The following is a 21,900-nucleotide window of genomic DNA, read 5'->3' on the forward strand; positions in this document are numbered from 1 at the left end:
GCGTTTTACTGACTTCCTGTTACAGTCCCTACTTTGTTTTCACACCCGGGGCTGCCTACAGGCACCTCCCTCCAATCCCGCATCCCAATCCTAGAGTGTCTTCTTGCAGGAGAGGGCACAGGATGCTGAAGCTATGAGAAGTAGGGTTGAAGGAAGGAGGTGCTGGGATTCTGAGGCAATGGAAACCGAGGCCTCCGGTGTTAATTGTGGCTAATTTTCCCTTTGCTGTTATGGGAGGAAGGATTATGTATCCTAGAGCAAGGGACTGGGCCAGGCCCAGGCTTTCCTCTCCTGCACAGCTGCCTCTGCCTGAGCAAGACAGGTCTGGCTGGTTAGTCTAGTGCTTGCTGGGGGAGGGAGGCCAACCAGGGCCTCAAGTCTGTGTGGCATCGGTGTCTTCCTCCTCGTGGAGTTACTCTCTGCCCCCTAAGCTTCCACAGACTGGCAGAGGTCATGGAGAATGGGGTGGGGGGACATCCAGGAAGAAGCAGCCCTGGCCTCTCTGACAGGGACGTCTGGAGGGAAAGCCAGGGACCTAGCCCTGCTGAAAGCAGGTACAGGCTGTCCTCTGGATTTGTGCTTCTGAGTTTTTGTGATACTTGTGCATTTGAGAAGGCATATGCGGGGTGTGTCTGTGTCCATGTCTTTGTTTGGGTCGCCCGTAGTGCTTGTATGTGAACGGGTCGGGATGTCTGGGATTAAATATGGAGACAAGAGGTGGGACCAGGGGACAAAGGGTAGGGCCCCTGAGTTCTCAAAGGGAACAAGGATGTGGAAATAGATTTGAAGGCAGATTCCAGGCTACTTGGAACGAGGAGGAATGTTTAGATAATTGTGGAGACCTTCTCCTATGGGGTTAGGGTGTAATGAAGGAGCCAGACACTGTGATCCTGTGGGCAAAAAGTGAAAATGACTGGCTGAGAATTTCTTTTCCGCCAGGGCTCTGTTGGGTGACAGGAGGCTTGGTGATTATCTGAGGAAGTATAAACAGAGGGCTCCCTCCTCACAAAAAGGATGTCAGGGCCCCAGGGTGTTAGTGTGAGAACCCAGGTGTCCACCTTTGGCTCTGCCTTCTCAGCATCTGGCTTAGGGAGCTGCCAGCTTGTGTCTCCCCACTCCAAGTGCTGGGGTCAGGCCAGGCCAGCAGCTGGGCATGGCTTCCCCAGTTCCTGGGCAGAATGCCAGCTGGCTAAGTGATGGGGAAGGCAGGAGGAGCCCTGGCGGCGACTGAAAGGACCTGCCACAGTCAGAGCCCATGGCCTAGAGCCTGGTCCCTTGTTAGTAGGAGGGGAGAGAAGGGAGTGGTTTGGCTGCTCTTTCCTTCTGACCCCTGACCTCCCATTCAGAGCCGGAGCATCCCAGAGTACTCGAAACACTCTGTTTGCATCCAGCGAAGGGAGGCAAGTTTTGTAAGAGTTAATGCCGGAGTTCCTAGAGAGTGGGTATCAAGGATATGAGGAGGGGAAGGGGCCACAGAGACTGGGAACTTAGAGGTTTTCTGGTGCTCTCTGCTCCAAAGATAAGGATGACATTCGGCTGCTTCCTTCTGCATTGGGTGTGAAGAAGAGAAAACGAGGACCCAAGAAGCAGAAGGAGAACAAGCCAGGAAAACCCCGAAAACGCAAGAAGCTTGTAAGTGTGAAGGACTCATCTCTACAGCAAGACTTGGAGGCCCATTCCCAGAGTCTACATTCTCTCTGGTCCGGATACTAGGGGGGATCCTGAAGTGAGGGAGGCCTGACCCCCTCTACCCACCTCTCCCCCACTTGCTGGCCTGTATCTCCTGGATCTGGGACCCAAACTTCACTCAGTACATCCTAGTGAAGAGCCCATTTGTCAGCAAGACTTGCTTTGCAGCAGAAAAGCAGTGAAAGCACAGGCTCTGCAGGTAGACTGCATGAGTTCAGAGCCCAGCAGTCCTTTGTCTTCTTCGGCAGTTTATTTAGCTGTCTGTGCCTCAGTTTCCTCATCTACAAAAAAGTAGATAAAAATAGATTAATTATTATCTCATAAGATTGTTGTGAAGATTGAAAGAGACACATACATGTTATGTGCTAAGAACGGTTCCTGGCACATGGTAAGGCTGAAGAAATGTTCTTACTTCTCTCCCTTAGGACAGCGAGGAGGAATTTGGCTCTGAGCGAGACGAGTACAGGGAGAAGTCAGAGAGTGGAGGCAGCGAATATGGAACCGGACCAGGTCGGAAACGGAGACGGAAGCACCGAGAAAAAAAGGAAAAGAAGACAAAGCGGCGGAAAAAAGGGGAGGGAGATGGGGGGCAAAAGGTAAGTATAATTAGGGAGTGAGGGGCAAAATCAATATAAATGACAGGCGTGAGGAGGGAAGGAGGGAGAGCCCCAAGCCAGGTGCTGAGGGAAGAGGCTGTAGTTTGTGAGGAGTGGGGATTGGGCTGGGATTGCAGCAGGAAGCAGAAAGCCAGGGGAGGCTGCTGGGTGGGTAGAGAGGCACGTGGGGGGCCCAGGACTGGGGCTGGAGAAGCACTTGCCTCACTGAAGCCTGGTCTCTCCCAGCAGGTGGAACAGAAGTCATCAGCAACTCTGCTTCTCACCTGGGGCCTGGAGGACGTGGAGCACGTGTTCTCTGAGGAAGATTACCACACACTCACCAACTACAAAGCCTTTAGCCAATTCATGAGGTGAAGTAGGACTGGGGAGTCCTTGTGAGCTGACACTTTTAATTTGGGAGAAGCCCTGGACCCCTCTGGAATCTGATGAGCCAAACAACTGCTCTCCAGAGAAATTCACAGCACATACACACAGAATTCCACATGTGACTTCAGGGAATTCCTGGACTCCAGTCAGGAGCCCTTCACTGGGGGTCACAGTTCCACTGCTAGGTTAGAAAACTGTATATAGTGAGGACTGGGGCGCTCCCTGTTCCAGCAGTTCCAGTTTCCCCTTCCTGACTTCTCTGTAGACTGGAACTGAGAGGTAACATCAGTGTTCCCCAGTTCCTCTGCTCAGTTGTCAAGTCCTCTGTTTCTTTCTTAGATAGCAGTAATAATGGAGGATGCACCACTGGCAGCAGGACCTGAGCTTCAGTGGCTCCTGAAATAGAGAACAGTAGTGATGCCTTTGGGGAGCAGGCACTTTAACAGAGCAGTTCAGTGCTCTGGAGGCAGCCTGCTGAGGTTCAGGTCCTGCTGTCACCTTGGGCAACTCAGTTCTTTGATCTTCAGTTTCTGCATCTGTAAAATAGGCACATAGTAGGTACCCCACAGGGTCTTGTGGGGATTTGATGGGACAATGGATAGAAAGCCCAGCACACTCAGTGCCTGGCCCCTGGGAGCTGTTATTAGTCCTGTTGTCTCACAGCTTCCCTGCTAAACATAGTGCTTCTGTCAGCACTGGGGTCACCCACGTCCTCACAGGAGCAGAACTAGTCTGGCCGATCAGACTCCACTTGATGGGACCCTTCATCAGGGCCCGTGGAACTCATAAAAATGCAGGAAATCACAGCAACTCCTAGTAGTAGTGTGAGGACAAAATAAGATACTATGTATGTGGAAGTGTTTTAGAAGCTGTGGAGTGTTTTCAAAAGTAAGGCATTTTTACTAACGTTCTTTTGATTTTATCCTTTTTAATTATCTATGCATTTAAATTTTGTTTTTCTTATCTCTCATTTTGTACTTTTTCTTTTTTTTAACTTTTTTTCTTTTTTAAACTTTTTATTTATTTATTTAAAAATTGATGTCATTCTCGTTAGGACATATTCTTACCACCAGGAATCTCAGCTTGTACGTAGACTTTAACTGATAAGGGGAAGTGGCAGTATTCTCAGACCACCTGTGAAGGGTCCGAGTCTCCTGCTTCTATATTTACAGGCCCCTGATAGCTAAGAAGAATCCTAAGATCCCAATGTCGAAGATGATGACCATCCTTGGGGCCAAGTGGAGAGAGTTCAGCGCCAACAACCCCTTCAAGGGGTCGGCAGCTGCCGTGGCAGCGGCGGCAGCGGCAGCGGCCGCAGCTGTAGCTGAGCAGGTGTCAGCTGCTGTCTCGTCGGCCACCCCCATTGCACCTTCCGGATCCCCCGCCCTTCCACCACCCCCTGCTGCTGATATCCAGCCCCTACCCATCCGAAGAGCCAAAACCAAAGAGGGCAAAGGTAAGAAACCCTCTAGTTCCGGCAACTGTCACTCCACCCTCCAATCTGCATGTTCTCAAATTAAAGTTTAGAGCTCTTGTCTTCTCAGCCCTGATTATTATAGAAGAAATGCTTTTCAGGAAGGGGGTCTCAGTGAGACCATAGTCCACAGAGAGGTCCAGAGGCCCCTGTGGCCTCCATTATTCTGGGATGGCATGACCTCAGCTTTTTTGCCCTCACTCCTCATTCAGGTCCAGGCCATAAGAGGCGGAGTAAGAGCCCCCGAGTGCCTGATGGACGTAAGAAGCTTCGGGGAAAGAAGATGGCACCACTGAAAATCAAACTAGGGCTGCTGGGCGGCAAGAGGAAGAAGGGAGGTTCGGTGAGTGGTCTTCCCTATCCGTTAAACCCCTGGGGGGTCAGGGGCTGGGGGTCCAGACACAGGGTCCATGAGGGCAGCTGGAGTGGGAGCCCAAGGCCTGGGGAGGGGAGTGGAATCCAGTCGGCCTCCCTGACAGCCACGGGGCTATGGGCAGTATGTTTTGCAGAGTGACGAGGGCCCTGAACCGGAGGCTGAGGAGTCAGACCTGGACAGTGGCAGTGTCCACAGTGTCTCAGGCCGGCCTGATGGCCCTGTCCGCACCAAGAAACTAAAGAGAGGCCGGCCGGGAAGGAAGAAGAAGAAGGGTAAGGGGTGTCAGCTGTGTGTGATCCTGTCAGCCTTCCTCTCATTCCTTCGTTGTCCTTATTTTCAGTTTTGACTTCTTTATTCAACCCTCCTCTTTCTCTCCCTTCCCCATCCCTGTCTCCTCTATTCCCTTTGCCTCCACTGGGGTACATGACAGTCCTGGGCTGTCCTGCAGTGGCCGGGGAGGAGGAGGTTGATGGCTACGAGACGGATCACCAGGATTACTGTGAGGTGTGCCAGCAGGGCGGGGAAATTATTCTGTGTGACACCTGCCCTCGTGCCTACCACCTCGTCTGCCTTGACCCTGAGCTTGACCGGGCTCCTGAGGGCAAATGGAGCTGCCCTCACTGTGTGAGTACTGGTGCCACCTCTTACGGCCCCCAGGGACCCACCCATCTCTTTCCTCCTCGGTTTCACTTATCCTCTCACCACCCCCAGATGTCTGAGCTTCTCAGTAACAGATGTTCAAGTGTCCTGGATCCTAATTTGTTCCTCTCCCCCAACCATCTGCCCCGCCAAATCAACCTTTTTGGAAACTGAGCCGTCCTGTCCCTTTGTCCCCCAAGTCTCCTCTGTACTTCTAGGATCTAGCTGTCCTGTCATCGCCTCTGTCTTCCAGTCTTCTTACCGCCTTTCTTTTGTCTGTCTCTGTGTCTGTCCTTGGCCTCACAGGAGAAGGAGGGGGTACAGTGGGAGGCCAAGGAGGAGGAGGAAGATTATGAAGAGGAGGGAGAGGAGGAAGGGGAGAAGGAGGAAGAAGATGATCACATGGAGTACTGCCGTGTGTGCAAGGATGGCGGGGAGCTCCTGTGCTGTGACGCCTGCATCTCCTCCTACCACATTCACTGTCTAAACCCACCCCTGCCTGACATCCCCAACGGTGAATGGCTGTGTCCCCGATGCACAGTGAGTGTACCCATCCCTCAGGGTTTACTGTCAGCTCCAACTCCTTCTCCATCTCTGGGGCCCAAAGGTCCAGCTCTTTCTTTCTGTCCTCCCCCCTGTACCTTTGATTCCTTGCTGGAACCCCTATCCTCCTACTCTAACCATGGGCTCTCTCTGCCTCTTTTTCTTTTCTTTGTGTGTGTGCATCCTGAAGTGCCCTGTGCTGAAAGGGCGTGTGCAGAAGATCCTGCACTGGCGGTGGGGGGAGCCACCCGTGGCAGTGCCAGCCCCCCAACAGGCAGATGGGAATCCAGATGCCCCACCCCCACGCCCTCTTCAAGGCAGATCTGAGCGAGAGTTTTTTGTCAAGTGGGTAGGACTGTCCTACTGGCACTGCTCCTGGGCCAAGGAGCTTCAGGTACAAGGGCCCCTCCTTCCCCCATCCTGTGACCCCATTTGCTGCTATTCTCTCTCTCTCTCACACTGCTCTTCTCTCGTGTACCATCCCCTTTGCTTTCCCTCATTTTAGGCCTCTGGTCCTCACATCTGCCAACTTCCTTAGTTTCCATACTTGGTCCTCTTGGTCTTCAGTCTTCTTGCTCTCATTCTTATTAGATTCCTTCCCTTAGGTATGATGTAGCCTTCCTTAACTCCATCTCTTTCATCATCCATCTTAACCATGTTTTACCGATATCCTCTATCTTGATAACCCTATTCCCTTTCTCCTTTTGCTTGTTACCTCCCCACCCAGGCCCTGTCTCTGACTCTGTTCTGTTGCATGTTATTCATTCTCCCACTTTGGCTGTATCTTACTGTGTCTCTCATTCACCTCTTTCTGGGTTCGCTTTCCCATGCTGTTCCCTTGCCGGCCTCTTCCCTGTCTCCTTTTGTCTTCTTGGGATGTTGGGACTACCTCTTCCCCCCTCCTCTGTGCTCCATCAGCTGGAAATCTTCCACTTGGTAATGTACCGAAACTACCAACGGAAGAATGACATGGATGAGCCCCCGCCCCTGGACTATGGCTCAGGTGAGGATGATGGGAAGAGTGACAAGCGTAAGGTGAAGGACCCGCACTACGCCGAGATGGAGGAGAAGTACTATCGTTTCGGCATCAAGCCGGAGTGGATGACTGTCCACCGGATCATCAACCACAGGTGAGTCCTTGGTCCATGGGAAGGCCTTCCTGGTTTATGCCACTGTTCTTGTTGGCCCCATGTTAATATTTGTTGATTAACCAGATAATTAATGTAACTGGGTAATTCCTGCCTCAGCCCTTCTGGCTCTGTTTCCTCTCTGAAGATGAGAGCAACTGGGAGGAAAGTCCAGCCTGGCACTGACTCCTTTGTCTTTGCTTCCTCTAATCTCTAACAGCTTAAGAACTGACAGATGAGTCTGGGGATCTGGGTGTAAGCAAAGCAAAACATGAAAAACATGATTCATACAGACCAGTGTTTCTAGTGCTTCTTTCTTCAGAGTACTTATTACTGCCTAATGTTATACTATATTTTTATTTTTCTATTTCATTGCTGCCTATACCAGTAGAATGTGAGCTCCATGAAAATAGGTCATTTGTCTGTTTAGTTCACTGATGAATCCACTGTGCCTGGAATTGTGCCTGGCCTGTAGTAGATGCTAGGAAATACTGATTGGATGAACAAACGATATTAAAGCCAGGGATGTTTTGTGATAGTTGATTTTTAGGAAACCATCCTGGAAAAGCTAGGGTAGTACTTGAGCCATTCTAAACTCCCTTTCAGTGGCCCACCATTGAGGATTAGGTGATACATTCTGCATGTTTGCTGATAATAGTATTTATCATGACTTTTTTCTACTTGGGACACATTATTTTTCTCCTCTTGACTTCCCGCCCCACAGTGTGGATAAAAAGGGGAATTACCACTATCTAGTGAAATGGAGGGACTTGCCATATGACCAGTCCACATGGGAGGAAGATGAAATGAACATCCCTGAATATGAAGACCATAAGCAAAGCTACTGGAGACATCGGTGAGGGAGCCAGGTCATGGGTTAGAGGGGTTATGAGGATGGGGGCATGAAAGCTAAATCTCCAGCATTAAATGAGGTGCAGTAGGGACAAACCTGATCTAGAGTTTAGGGCAGTGGGAGCCCAGGCTGGGTTGTTGGGGTGGGTTGATCAAGAGGCAGTGTAAGGAAGAGAAATAAGATCCAGCCTGAATTACTGGAAAGAGGATGCTCAGGAGTAGGGAGGGTTTGCTCTAGAGGCAAAATCCAAGAGGTGAGGGTAAAGAACCTGGGAGAAAGGAAATGTGAGAAAATCTAGGTTATGAAAAGTGGGAGGTGGGTCTGGAATGGGTTCAGACTAGGAAGGGCCCCATGGAACGGGTCTGACTCAGACCCACTCTTTTCCCAGAGAACTAATTATGGGCGAGGACCCTGCCCAGCCTCGCAAGTATAAGAAGAAGAAGAAGGAGCTGCAGGGTGATGGGCCTCCCAGTTCTCCTACTAATGATGTAAGTCCTCTCACTTGGCCTTTCTCTCATTTCTGGAGCTGTGGAGATTGAAGATTTCCTGGGGGCTTCTGACAGAACTTCCCAGAGTTTCAACAGTCTCTTTGAACAGTGGCTCTTTAGTGTTCAGCCTTGCCCTAAGAGTACTAGGAATTTTGGCATGAGAGTGAGAGAGCTGCTGGAGGTAGCAGCACACAGGGCTCTTCACCAGTTTCCTTCCTCATGGGGCTGCTGGGTATGGTTTTAAGGAATGATGGGGAGGCACTTCTGACTAGAACTTTCATAAGCTCGGGCCATAGGAGAGGGAATTGTAATCCCACTTGATAACAGTGCCAGGGAGTGGGGAGGGAGGAGAGCACGACCAGAGGAGCAGCTGATGGTTCTCTTGAGCTTTCTGACTTCTTGACTCTACAGCCTACAGTGAAATATGAGACTCAGCCGCGGTTTATCACAGCCACTGGAGGCACACTGCACATGTATCAGCTGGAAGGGTTGAACTGGCTACGCTTCTCGTGGGCCCAGGGCACTGACACCATTCTGGCTGATGAGATGGGGCTGGGCAAGACCATACAAACCATCGTCTTCCTCTACTCGCTCTATAAGGAGGTGCTGGATTCTAGGGTCCCTGAGGGGGACAGCCAGGCTGAGGCCTAGCCTGGACTGGGGAAGGTGGGAGTAGAAGGTGGGGGCAGAGGATTGGGGGGAGGTGGTGGCAGGCAGAGGACTGGGGTGTACAACTACGAGCCTAGACTAATGGTCGGTCCCCTCTTTGACTCCCAGGGCCACACAAAGGGTCCTTTCCTGGTGAGTGCCCCACTCTCTACCATCATTAACTGGGAGCGAGAGTTCCAAATGTGGGCACCCAAGTTCTATGTGGTGACATACACGGGTGACAAGGACAGCCGGGCCATCATTCGTGAGAATGAGTTTTCCTTTGAAGACAACGCCATCAAAGGTGGCAAGAAAGCTTTTAAAATGAAGGTAAAGCCCTCTACCTCATATCCTCTGAAGTCCTCAGGTCTGTCATTTCATTGACCCAATCAGGATTTCAATTCCTTTACCCCCACTCAGCTTTCTCCCTCCCTTCCTCCGCCTTCCCTCACACCTCTGCACTCCAGTCCTGGAGGGGTAGCAGGTACTCCCAGGGGCATACATGGATCTGTTTGTACTGGACATGTGGAAGTTTGGGGGCCATGTTCAGTAGTCCCCGCATGGAGTCAAAGTTGGAGGACACCTGGCTCCCTTTAGGAGTCTCAGTAGGAGAATGGGGGTGGAGGTCTAGATGCTTGGATGTTGAGTGGCAGCCAAATGGATGATGGTTGTATTGGCAGAGGGAGGCACAGGTGAAGTTCCATGTTCTCCTGACGTCGTATGAGCTGATAACCATTGATCAGGCAGCACTTGGCTCCATCCGCTGGGCCTGTCTCGTGGTGGATGAGGCCCATCGGCTCAAGAACAACCAGTCCAAGGTGAGTGAGATACCCAGCCCTCAGACTCCTACTTAATCCTAGTCCTAAAAAGTAACTTTCTGGGGGCTTCCTGCAGTCCAGAAGGCAGGATGCCTGGGAATAAGTCTGGGGACAAGTCCAGGTTGGAATAGGGAGAGGACGAGGGATTTGAGGGCCTCTGATTCTGAAAGAAATAGGAGCTGGAGGCAGGAAAAGTTTCATTCTGTGGGCCAGCCACTTGCCACTGATGGGCCCTTTCTCCTGCCTTTCCTTGCCCCATTTTCTAGTTTTTCAGGGTCCTCAATGGCTACAAGATAGATCATAAGTTGCTGCTGACAGGGACTCCATTGCAGAATAATCTGGAGGAGCTCTTCCATCTGCTGAACTTCCTCACCCCAGAGAGGTTTAAGTAAGTGACTCAGTAGGGTAGTCTGCAGAGAGGAGAGGAGGAGGGGCTGAGAAGATGAGTGGGCAGAGGATTCATCCCAAGTGAAGAACAGAGCCCAAGATCACGGGCAAAAAACCTGACCCCTGTTCATTTCATTATCTCTTTCTGGCTACTAGCAACCTGGAGGGCTTCCTGGAGGAGTTTGCTGACATATCCAAAGAAGACCAGATTAAGAAACTTCATGACTTGCTGGGGCCACATATGCTGCGGAGGCTCAAGGCTGATGTCTTTAAGAACATGCCAGCCAAGACAGAGCTCATTGTTCGCGTGGAGCTGAGTCCCATGCAGAAGTGAGACGCAAGGCGGGTTACCCGGACCAGGGTTGAGGATTTGGTGGCAGCTTTCCAAGAGTTGGTGACCAAGTGCAACATCATAATTGCTTCCTTTATTGTATCTCTTCTGTGCTCCTACCCTGGTCTTTAGGAAATACTACAAGTATATCCTGACCCGAAATTTTGAGGCCTTGAATTCACGAGGCGGTGGGAACCAAGTGTCACTGCTTAACATCATGATGGATCTTAAGAAGTGCTGCAACCATCCATACCTCTTTCCTGTGGCTGCTATGGTAGATATGAAAGCTCGGGGCTGTTAAATGCCTGGCTCTGAAAATGGGACCAGTTGAGCACAGGGTTGGAGCTGGGTTGGGAAGCCAGAGACTATTTCTGAGAGGAGTAGGAATTGAAAAGGTGTGGAGCCTAGATTTGGGCTTCCACTTTCTGGGCATGGTCAGAATGTGAGGTCAAGTTTCCTGACTCTCTCCTCCTTTTTCTTCCCTTCTTTTCAGGAGTCCCCAAAACTTCCCAGTGGGGCTTATGAGGGTGGGGCACTTATTAAGGCATCTGGGAAGCTCATGCTGCTGCAGAAGATGCTGCGGAAGCTGAAGGAGCAAGGACACAGAGTGCTCATCTTCTCGCAGGTGACCCATCCCTACAGCTCTTTCTCACCATCAGATAATCCCTTACTTCATTCCTGTGGTTGCTATGGGATGAGAGGTTAGGTGATCATACCCTTAAGAGTTTCTTGTATAGCTAAGTTCATCTTGGCCTCTGATCCCTATTCTTAATTAAGGCTGTTGGAAGTTGTAGTCTTCTTTTAAGCCAAAGGGGGGGAGGGGGAGCCATATGTCTCCTGAAGGAGGTCTCTAGGGTTGGTACTGTTTCTTAACCTTATTGGGGAGGAGAGGAGAGCTCAGACTTTTTGGAAATCTGGTGAAAACTGTGGGGTCTGCTCTCCAGAAAACTGTACACAGAATTAGATAATATTGTGCAGATTTTCAGGGGGTTCATAGTATTCCCTGAAACCTTGTCATAGGTGTCAGAGGAGAACCTCTGCTTAGGAGAAATGATCTTGAATCAAGAGAGAATAACAAAAACGTGGAATGAGGAGGAGCTGGGGGTGGAGGAAGCCACTCCAGAGGAGCATATGGCAGGTCAGGGGTATGGTGTGAGGATTTGGACCGAAGGAGAGTAAAGAGAACAGACAGAGTGCATCCCACTGCCTCGTCATTCTAGACTCCTTCCTCTTCTCTTGCTCTAGATGACCAAAATGCTAGACCTGCTAGAGGACTTCTTAGACTACGAAGGCTACAAGTACGAGCGCATCGATGGGGGCATCACCGGTGCCCTGAGGCAGGAGGCCATCGATCGCTTCAATGGTGAGGGGGGCATGCCTTGGTCTCTGCTGGGTGTGGGAGGCCCAAGAAACCTGTGCCTAGGTCCCTGGGATGGGAGAGGGCTGGCCTGGTGGGATATTAGACACTTGGGCTTTTGAGCTGGGGACAGTCAGGGAACATTGTTTATAGTTAGGGAACATCTAGGAGCAGGTGGACAGAACTGCTGGGTACAAGAAAAGCCTGATCTCTTACTCGTTGCCTTCTAGCTCCTGGGGCCCAACAATTCTGCTTTCTCCTGTCCACCCGAGCGGGGGGTCTGGGCATCAATCTGGCCACTGCCGACACTGTTATCATCTTTGATTCTGACTGGAACCCCCATAATGATATCCAGGTGAGAACTTGCCTCCTGGAGCCCCTTTTAACAAGGAGTCGTGGGTGTCTGTTCTGGGGTCAGAAGTAAACCTTTTGATGGGTAGAAGACCCTTCCTTGCCAGCCTCCTTTCCAGAGCATGTAGGGGGTGTCTCCCCTGCCACTTCCCTGGCCCATCCCCACTTTATCTGGCCTGTACAGGCCTTCAGCCGTGCTCATCGGATTGGCCAGGCCAACAAAGTGATGATTTACCGGTTTGTGACTCGCGCATCAGTGGAAGAGCGAATCACGCAGGTGGCCAAAAGAAAGATGATGCTGACACACCTGGTGGTACGGCCCGGGCTGGGCTCCAAGGCGGGTTCCATGTCCAAGCAGGAGCTGGATGACATCCTCAAATTTGGCACCGAGGAGCTATTTAAGGATGAAAATGAGGGTGAGAGCCTTTTCTGCAACTCCCTGAAAGCAGGTCTCTGCTGTCTGTGAGCACTTCTTTTCTGAAACTCCCCGAAGAAAATCTTCTCTCTGCCATCCTAGGAGGAAGGTTGGCTTCTCCTGCTTTCAACCTGTAAGGTTGAAAACAACAAATCTCTATATAGACGCCCAGGGAAAGGGCCTTCTCCTCAAGAGCTCCTCTGAAAAGGAAGCAGAGGAGAAGGCTTTCCTTTGACCTTTCCACTGACTCTGAACTCAGAGTCCCGTCTTGTTCCCCGGCTCCACCAGGGGAGAACAAGGAGGAGGACAGCAGTGTGATTCACTATGACAATGAGGCCATTGCTCGGCTGTTGGACCGGAACCAGGATGCAACTGAGGACACTGATGTGCAGAACATGAACGAGTATCTCAGCTCCTTCAAGGTGGCCCAGTATGTGGTGCGGGAAGAAGACAAGGTGAGAGGCTTGGGGCCAGATGTTGTCCATCCCAGTCATCTCTGAAGGGCAGTGTCCTTTACAGGACGTTGAAGTCAGAGGATCCCTTTTCGTTCGTTTTTTTGTCTGACCTCTTACCCCAGTGCCCAGCAAAGAGCAGTAGTGGACCTCAACTTCTTGCTCTAAAGGGTGAGACTGGACTTTGAAGAAAACTTAGGATGCAGCAATAAACTCAGAGGGGTGCCCTCTGAGACAGAGTGGGAGATACTCAGAGGGCCCTAGAGGAGAGGTTTGGGAAAGAGGGAAATAACAAGGAGGAGAAGCATATTGCAGGTAAGAGATAAGGAAAGGGTGCCGTGTCCAGAGGACTTTGGGAGAGTGAAGAGGTCTGGGGGCAGTGAGACCACAGGCTGGGCTGAGGCAGAAGAGCAGGGATTTTGTTGCTGTGCAAGGACAGGGGGAAGGGGAAGGCTACCAGCATTCGTTCTGCTGTCCTTCAGATTGAAGAAATTGAACGAGAGATCATCAAGCAGGAGGAGAACGTGGACCCTGACTACTGGGAGAAGCTGCTCCGACACCACTATGAGCAGCAGCAGGAAGACCTGGCTCGGAACCTCGGCAAGGGCAAGCGGGTCCGCAAGCAGGTTAACTACAACGACGCGGCTCAGGAGGACCAAGGTGAGGACTGCCCCCGATGCAGGAATGGAGAAGCGGAGTGGAGAGTGCGGCGAAGGGGCTGGGAGGCTGGGGGCATTGAAGGTAAAAAGAGGTCAGGGCCTTCCCTACTGAGTGGAAATGAGTTGGGACGGGTCACTTGGAGCTACTCAGAGGCCAGGTGGGTTTGCAGGCGATCTAAGCTATCTAGCGGTTGCAGAGGGTTCAGTGGGCACCCAGGGGTCCTTAGAGTGCATTATGCAGGGATCAGGAGGCGAGTGGTGATTGGACATAGTTCAGGATACGTGGCCCAGAGTCAGCCTACAGGCAGTCATCCAGCAGCCCTAGGAGGGCCAAGGCCAGAGCAAAAGTGTGTCCAAAGTCTGAGGGGAGGCAGCCAGGTGGAAAGGCCCCAGGATGGGCTTATCCAGGGAGCCATCACTGACTACTGAGCCCTTTCTCCACACAGATAACCAGTCAGAATACTCAGTGGGATCAGAGGAGGAGGATGAAGACTTTGATGAGCGTCCTGAAGGTGACATCTGTTTTCCTGACATTCTCCCACACCTCTTCCCATTTCACTTCCCGTTGTCTTTTAAGTCCACTGTTCTTAGACAAATAAATGCTTTTTTCTGTAGAAAAAGTAAAGAATGCAGGCAAGCAAAAAAGAAGAAATATTCATAACCTTGCCACTGTTAAAATATGGAGTATATAACCATGCAGTCTTAGATACCTAGATGAAAAATCAAGAAAGATACATCATTCACACCCCTGCCTGTAATGTTGCTTATATGGAATAGTTGCTACTGACTTTTTAGTATGGCTTGAATCTTTTGAACCTACTGGATCAGTAGTTCTGAATGTGCTGGGAAGAAGATTCCAGGTGCCACCAACCTGACACCGGCTTGCCTGTGTTCTGTGTCTTGTGGGAATGGGGTGCTAGGAAAGACAGGGTAGAGGAGGTGGTGGATCTGCTAACCAGGGCCACCATCTCCCCACCCAGGGCGTCGACAGTCAAAGAGGCAGCTCCGGAATGAAAAGGATAAGCCCCTGCCTCCACTGCTGGCTCGAGTTGGGGGCAACATTGAGGTGAGAGCTGGGCCCAGGCACCTGAGGGATCCCTGAGGAAAGAATGAAGGCCAGGGGACTGGAAATTGAGGCTGGGTCACTGACGGTAGATGGGACCAAGAAATAAGATCCTGGACGTTCATCTCTCACTCCCTCCTTGCTGTCTTCAGGTGTTGGGATTCAACACCCGTCAGCGGAAGGCCTTCCTCAACGCTGTCATGCGCTGGGGCATGCCACCGCAGGACGCCTTCACCACCCAGTGGCTGGTGCGGGATCTGAGGGGCAAGACTGAAAAAGAGTTCAAGTGAGTGTGGGTGATCCAGGGCTGAGCTGGATGGAAGGGTAAGAGCTTTGGGTGTTACTTTCTTTCTCTTGGCCACCATATGATGTGACCTTACTCAACTGATCACCATACTCCCTGCCAGACCACATCTGCCGGCTCAGTTTCCTGGGAGGTGGGCTAAGCCTGCCCCACCTCCCCTCACATGAGCCTAGAGCAGAGAGGCTAGGCTCCCTTCCGCACAGGAGAGGCGGTTAAGACAGGAGTCTCGCCTGTGTTGTCCTTGCCTCACATTTGGCCACAGTAACCTGGCAGGGGAGCTGGTGGAAAGGATGAAGAGCTGACTGATGGTGCCTAAGAGTGAAGTACCGAGGCTAAGGAGACCGTGGAAATTCAAGAGGAGGGGCAGTGGGGGGTTAGGGTGTGGAGGGCTGGTAACAGTGAGATTAAGAGGCCCATGAAGGAGCTCTGGAGGTGCCCAGGAGTTTTGGGTTCTCTAATCTCTATACCCCTGCATTGCCCTGTGCCCCTCTAAGGCTCTCCTAACCCGTCTCCCACCCCCATGCTCCTTAGGGCCTATGTGTCTCTGTTCATGCGCCATCTCTGTGAGCCCGGGGCAGACGGCTCTGAAACTTTTGCTGATGGGGTCCCTCGAGAGGGACTGAGTCGCCAGCAAGTGTTGACCCGCATTGGAGTCATGTCTCTCGTCAAGAAGAAGGTATCAGTCTTCTCCTCACCCGAAGGGTCAGGCTGGCTGCGTAGGCCCTGTGCCTTCTTTGCCTTGCATGCCTAAATTCCAGATGCAGACTGGTGCGAGATAAAGCAGAAGGGACTGGAACTTGTTGTGAGTCCAGTGCCTGGAGCTGATCACTGTCCCTGCAACTCCCCCGCACCCTTTAGGTACAGGAATTTGAGCATATCAATGGGCGCTGGTCTATGCCAGAGCTGATGCCTGACCCCAGTGCTGACTCTAAGCGCTCCTCCAGAGCCTCCTCTCCTACCAAAACGTCTCCCACCACTCCGGAGGCTTCTGCTGCGAACAGTCCTTGCACCTCTAAACCTGGTAATCAGCTTGGGATGGTGGGAGAGACAGAGGGGACCAGTGTCCATTAGATACAGAGGGATTGAAGTTGGAGTTTCTGCCTTCACTCTGCCTTAACCTTGCAGCTACTCCAGCTCCAAGTGATAAAGGAGATGGCATAAGGACACCTCTGGAGAAGGATGAAGCAGAAAACCAAGAGGAGAAGCCAGAGAAGAATAGCAAAGTTGGGGAGAAAATGGAGACAGAGGTGTGTGGCTACCTGGCTCCCCCTGAGGGGAGGGAGTGGCAAGGTCTTGGAGGCAGGTCCTGGGAGTCCTCCAGTTCAGCCTGACTCCATTGTCCTCTTCTAGTCTGATACTCCTAGCCCAGCCCCATCCCTTGGGGAGCGGCTGGAACCAAGGAAGATTCCTCTAGAGGATGAGGTACCAGGGGTACCTGGAGAGATGGAGACTGAACCTGGGTACCGGGGGGACAGAGAGAAGTCAGGTGGGTGAATGGCCTTTGGAGTGATGGGGGGCTGAGAATTTGGGAGTTCCCTCTTTGAGGGTCAGGGGATGAGGGTGACATCCTCCCTTCTTGTCCCCTACCCCCTCCCACAGCCACAGAGTCGACGCCAGGAGAGAGGGGGGAGGAGAAGCCGTTGGATGGACAGGAACACAGGGAGAGGCCGGAGGGGGAGACAGGGGATTTGGGCAAGAGAGGTAATGGGTGGAAGGACTGGACCGGACACCTGGGTCCCTGAGGGAATCAGGGGAGGTGGAGTCTGGGGAACCAAATGCCTGTATCTTGGGTGGGTAGCCTTTTCAAGGGCCAGTACAGTACAGAGAGTAGTCGCGGGATCTGGGAGGAGACTGTCTCCTGAGGTGTGAGCTCTGCCCCATCTGCCATAGCAGAAGACGTAAAAGGGGACCGGGAGCTTCGACCTGGGCCTCCCAGAGATGAGCCACGATCCAACGGGCGACGTGAAGAGAAGGCAGAGAAGCCGCGGTTCATGTTCAATATTGCCGATGGTGGCTTCACAGGTGGGGGGAGGTTTCTCACTGCCCCTTGCTCCTCACTGGGGTTTGCTCATCCTCGTGGGGTTTCTCATTTGGCCTGAGGCCTCCTGCTCCCTTTCTGAGTAACTGCCAGTGACATGGTGCGTACTGTCTCTGATCCTTGCCCTTAGTTCTCCTTAAGTGTACTCCTAACTCCAGAGCTGCCTTTAATCCTACCTGTATTCTTAATCCTAACTTGAACCTTGTTTGCAACTAGTTTTATTCCTAATCCCTCACCTAACCTTGTGCTGTTTCTCTTAAAGAACCCTTAGTCCTCTCCCACTGTTCAGGATCCCCTCCTCTACACCTGCCTGTCAGGCTGGGTGTGGTTTGCAGTCTCCTGATGCCTCATCTGTCTGTGTCCTCTTTTCAGAGCTTCATACACTATGGCAGAATGAGGAACGGGCAGCTATTTCTTCTGGAAAACTCAATGAGATCTGGCACCGAAGACATGACTATTGGCTTCTGGCTGGGATTGTCCTGTATCCTTTGATACAAATGCAAGGAAAAAAAGTGTTCTCTACCTGGAGAGAGGGGGACTGCAGAAAAGATGAGTCCACACATGGGGATGGGGGCGTAGTGCCACACTTTGTGGGGGATCAGGCCAAAGGGAAAACACATTCATAGCCTAGCCCTGTTAAATTCCTTGATGAGCCCGTTCCTTCATTGGCAGCCATGGCTATGCACGGTGGCAGGACATCCAGAACGATGCTCAGTTTGCCATCATCAATGAGCCTTTTAAAACTGAAGCTAATAAAGGGAACTTTCTGGAGATGAAAAATAAGTTCCTGGCCCGGAGATTCAAGGTGAGGATGAAGGAGGAAAGGAATAGTGGTGAAGAGGGGCTTGGTCAGAAGTGGACCAGACCTGGTTGGAACGTAGGCAAGGTTAACACTTTGAGGGTTGAGGCAACACTTGAGGCCAAGACCAGAGTGTCACCTTATGTTTGGGACTGTGGGCTGGATCAGGGTGGATGTTGGGGTCGCAGTCAGTATTGGTATGGAGCTGGGGTGCTCTGGGCCAGCGGCAAGGGCAGCATAGGTCTCCAGTCCCAATCCTCCTGCTCACTGCTGACAGCTCCCTGCACTCACTCCCTCCCCATGCCCTCAGCTCCTGGAGCAGGCGCTGGTGATTGAGGAGCAGCTGCGGCGGGCGGCCTACCTGAACCTATCACAGGAGCCGGCGCACCCCGCCATGGCCCTCCACGCCCGCTTCGCCGAGGCCGAGTGCCTGGCCGAGAGCCACCAGCACCTCTCCAAGGAGTCGCTGGCGGGGAACAAGCCGGCCAACGCCGTCCTGCACAAGGGTAAGGGCCGCGGTGGCCCCGCGCGGGGGAGGGCCCACAACGCTGCGTAAGTCTTCACCCCGCACCCCTCAAAATCTTCCCACCCCTCTGACCCCTTTCCCCTCTGAACCATCCCCCTCTGACCTCTAACCTCACCCCAACCCACTTTGCACCCACTTGGTTTTTAGCCTCTGGGCATTCTGCAGCCAGCCTTCATCCATGCCTAATAGCATTCACATCAGTGCCTAATAGAAGGACCTTCCCCGCCAGCCTCCATGAGACTGTGCCACGTTCCCTCCACAGGGCAGAACTTCTTCACTGACCCACACACCTGCCGTACTGCTCATAGCACCCTCTCTGGGGCTTTGGCCTTTGTACAGTCCACAGAAGTCCTTACCCCCAATCCCACAAATCACATTCCTCACATCTCATTCACCCACCAAGGCAGAAACTACCACCATCCCACCCTCTGACCCTTCCCCTTGAAACTTCCCTTTGACCTTCAACCCTTCTTCCCAAACCCTCTTACCCTGAGAATAATAGATAAAGTTCCAAAGCCCTCTAACATCTAATCCTGTCTGATGTAGTAACTGACTCCTGGCCCCTTTGATTCCTGTTTTAATTCTTTGAATCTGTAATACTGACCTTCTAACCTCCCTCCCCCCTTACATATTAAAACCTTGATTCCTTAAATCTTTGATACCACTTACCACCTCCCACACCTCCTGACTGTTTCCTCCCCATCATCCCCAACCCCAAAACCTAACTCTTCCAGTATGGGATGTTCTGACAACTCCCCGCCCCCATGTCTTCCAATGTCCTCCCGTGTCCCCTCCTTTCCTTTCTCTCTATATGTCCCCTCTGGTGATCTGGTCTATCTGCCTCTTTACTTGACTCTTTTTCTTTTTCTGTGAGTCGCTCTTTTTCTGTCTACTTCTGTCATTTTCTTGGTCTCTGATTCTTTGACATCTGTGTCCTCTCTCCTTCTCTGACTATATCTGTCCATCTGATTCCTCGTCTCTTTTCCTGGCTCCATCTCTCCCTTTCCCTGTCTTTCTCTTGCCCTTCTTTCTCCGTGGCCCGGGCCCCAGTTCTGAACCAGCTGGAGGAGTTGCTGAGCGACATGAAGGCGGACGTGACCCGCCTGCCAGCCACGCTGTCCCGAATACCCCCCATCGCAGCCCGCCTTCAGATGTCCGAGCGCAGCATCCTCAGCCGGCTGGCCAGCAAGGGCACGGAGCCTCACCCCACACCGGTAACCCTCTTTCCCCCTGACTCATTTTCCCTGTTGGTACTCCTCCTGCACACATATAAACACTTCCTTCAGAGTCCTTTACAATGTAGAAAAACAACTTGCTCTAACACACTCATCAGCCTTGAGCCTCCCTGCCTGTATGATACCCCTCAGTAGTTCTGGAGTTTGGCCCATGATGCCTCCCCTACAGCTTCTTTCCTCTCAGACTGTGGACCCTCTAACTTGGGCTCGCTCTCTCTTCCAGGCCTTCCCCCCGGGTCCATACGCTACACCTCCGGGGTACGGGGCGGCCTTCAGCGCCGCACCCGTAGGGGCCCTGGCCGCCGCAGGCGCCAATTACAGCCAGATGCCTGCAGGGTCCTTCATCACAGGTCAGCTGGTGACTTCCTGCCTCCCACTTCTTGCACTCCTCCTTTTCCAAGCTTCATCCCTGCTCAGCTACCCTTTTACTCGTCTAGCCCATCTCATTTCCTTGGAAAGTGTTTTATGGAACGGAGTGGTTTCGGGCTTTGTGTTTTCCATCTCTTTCTTCTCTTCCTTTCCCATCGTCAGAAACTTCATCCAGATTTTTAGTGGTTCTGTGCCTTGGCATCTCTTACCCAAGCCTCCTCTGTCTGGGTTACTTCAGGGAAAAAGAATATGAAATCAGAGAGGGGGTTTAAAGTTGCAACTTGTGTTCCATCATGCATATGATGGGGAATCTCAGGGAGAGGGGTCTGCCCTGGTTGCCCCATCCCTACCCTAGAAAAGTGGAAGTGGCATGAGGTGACCTAGAAGGAAGAACGTACACTGTGGTCAGGAAGCGATCAATGATGGGGAGTGAAATAGGGACTGACCCTTCCTTACCCACTTCCCAAACAGCCGCCACCAACGGCCCTCCAGTGCTGGTGAAGAAGGAGAAGGAAATGGTGGGGGCACTGGTGTCAGACGGGCTGGATCGGAAGGAGCCCCGAGCCGGGGAGGTGATCTGTATAGACGACTGACCGGATCCCAGGCCTGCCCTTCACCCAGGCCCCGTTCCCGAGGCCGACCCCCAGCTCAGGCTCTGGGGCCTGCTGCCAATCCTCCGCCTTCCCCACCCCTTGGGCCGTCACTGGGCTAGGAGACCCTTTGCCTCTCTACAACTCTCTTCAAGAAGGGCCCTTTGTCCTCCAACCCTTGCACCATTCCCACCGCGCTTTGATGATTGTGCTGGTGAGAAGAGGCCTGGGTGGGAGGTGGTTAGCAGGGTCTTCCAAGTACCTTTTTCCCCCACTGCCAAACATACACAGCTTCCCAATAATAGTTGTGGGGAGAAAGGAGGTGGAGCCTCCCCAGTTTTTATTCCTGCAATATAAGCTCCATCTCCTGCAGAAGTGGGGGGTTAGCCTTGCCTGGCCTTTAGGGACTTTGGTGGGGAAAAGAGCTTTGAAGAGAGGAGGGGGACTTTAGAGAGGGGTGACAATGAGCCCTGGGAGGGTGGAAGGGAAGAGGAGGGGCAGCTGCATGTTTCCTTTCCCTACCTCCCCCCAAATGGAGGGTGGAGCAGTTGCAAGGGAGGGAGTCCATTGCTGTTCAGCCTCAGAATAAAGGCGCCGTTCACTGGCTCAGTTACCTCCTGTGTACCGGCATCTTGTGTTGGGAATCTTCCCTCCTCCCTAGGGACCAAGGACCACTCCTACAAGAGAGTAATATTTGGGTGATACTCCCTTAAGCCAAAGAGGAGCTCCCCAATCTGTCCTAGGGACTCAGGTAACCTAGAAAGGATGGCAAAGAACACAATGGGCCAGATGTTGGATGATCCCCCAGTTTTGGGGCTCAGGTTCTCAGAGGACTTGTACCCTCCCTCCTGAAGACCTGGATATGGACTAAACTTGAGTGGGTCAGGCAGGGGGCCTAGTCAGGGGACTACCTTGCCTTTGGGACCAGAGCAAAATAGTGGAGGGCAGGCTGGGGAGACATGGGCACATCCTCCTCCCCAGGAGGGGCTGGGGAGAGTGGCAGTTTGCATGGCGAACCCCCCACTTCCTCTTCGCTCCCCTTCACTTTCTTGCTGCCCCTCTCCCCGTCTCTTCACACCCACTCCTGGGTCTGTCCCAGTCCCCTCTTCTGTATCAGGTTTATTGGTTGTACATATAAATTATACTTTCCTTTCTGTGTGCTCTGTTATTTTTGAGTGGGGGAGTTCTTTGGTTGGGGGGAGGGCTAAGGGAAGGAAGGGTGTTGCTTCCTGCCATTTCCTACTAGCCATTTCTCTCTCACTCTTGTTTTAAATCTTGTGACTTTTCCTTTTTCTCGTTTTTATTTTTTGGGTCATCAACTAAAACTCTGAGGCTCTTTTTCCAACCCTAACCCCAGTGTGATGAGCTCAGCATAGAGATGGAGGA

General features: G+C 52.2%; 1 protein-coding gene and 1 non-coding gene across 13 annotated transcripts in view; both read left to right on the forward strand.

The window, feature by feature from the left end:
* Positions 1-21,668, forward strand: part of CHD3 (chromodomain helicase DNA binding protein 3) — a 24,997-nt gene extending 3,329 nt beyond the window's left edge. The window contains exons 1-40 of one of the 12 annotated variants that reach the window (XM_032498703.1): positions 446-554; positions 1,520-1,632; positions 2,115-2,285; positions 2,532-2,656; positions 3,845-4,128; positions 4,359-4,489; positions 4,644-4,794; positions 4,953-5,146; positions 5,468-5,701; positions 5,895-6,098; positions 6,623-6,834; positions 7,556-7,687; positions 8,073-8,172; positions 8,584-8,775; positions 8,950-9,150; positions 9,501-9,638; positions 9,905-10,026; positions 10,182-10,355; positions 10,489-10,630; positions 10,850-10,981; positions 11,602-11,719; positions 11,944-12,068; positions 12,249-12,480; positions 12,768-12,934; positions 13,414-13,591; positions 14,037-14,102; positions 14,571-14,656; positions 14,806-14,939; positions 15,489-15,633; positions 15,816-15,978; positions 16,083-16,204; positions 16,308-16,443; positions 16,557-16,658; positions 16,848-16,979; positions 17,368-17,476; positions 17,668-17,800; positions 18,105-18,346; positions 19,371-19,534; positions 19,779-19,905; positions 20,396-21,668. In XM_032498703.1, coding sequence (XP_032354594.1) covers positions 461-554; positions 1,520-1,632; positions 2,115-2,285; positions 2,532-2,656; positions 3,845-4,128; positions 4,359-4,489; positions 4,644-4,794; positions 4,953-5,146; positions 5,468-5,701; positions 5,895-6,098; positions 6,623-6,834; positions 7,556-7,687; positions 8,073-8,172; positions 8,584-8,775; positions 8,950-9,150; positions 9,501-9,638; positions 9,905-10,026; positions 10,182-10,355; positions 10,489-10,630; positions 10,850-10,981; positions 11,602-11,719; positions 11,944-12,068; positions 12,249-12,480; positions 12,768-12,934; positions 13,414-13,591; positions 14,037-14,102; positions 14,571-14,656; positions 14,806-14,939; positions 15,489-15,633; positions 15,816-15,978; positions 16,083-16,204; positions 16,308-16,443; positions 16,557-16,658; positions 16,848-16,979; positions 17,368-17,476; positions 17,668-17,800; positions 18,105-18,346; positions 19,371-19,534; positions 19,779-19,905; positions 20,396-20,636 — 6,168 coding nt within the window. In that variant the 5' untranslated portion in view covers positions 446-460 and the 3' untranslated portion in view covers positions 20,637-21,668. The other 11 variants (XM_032498695.1, XM_032498701.1, XM_032498696.1 and 8 more) reach the window with 11 other exon arrangements.
* Positions 15,072-15,211, forward strand: LOC116656904. The gene has a single exon (XR_004311911.1).
* Positions 21,669-21,900: the final 232 nt, after the last annotated feature.

Source organism: Camelus ferus, chromosome 16 (genome assembly GCF_009834535.1).
Source record: "Camelus ferus isolate YT-003-E chromosome 16, BCGSAC_Cfer_1.0, whole genome shotgun sequence".
In the NCBI taxonomy this organism is placed as follows: domain Eukaryota; kingdom Metazoa; phylum Chordata; class Mammalia; order Artiodactyla; family Camelidae; genus Camelus; species Camelus ferus.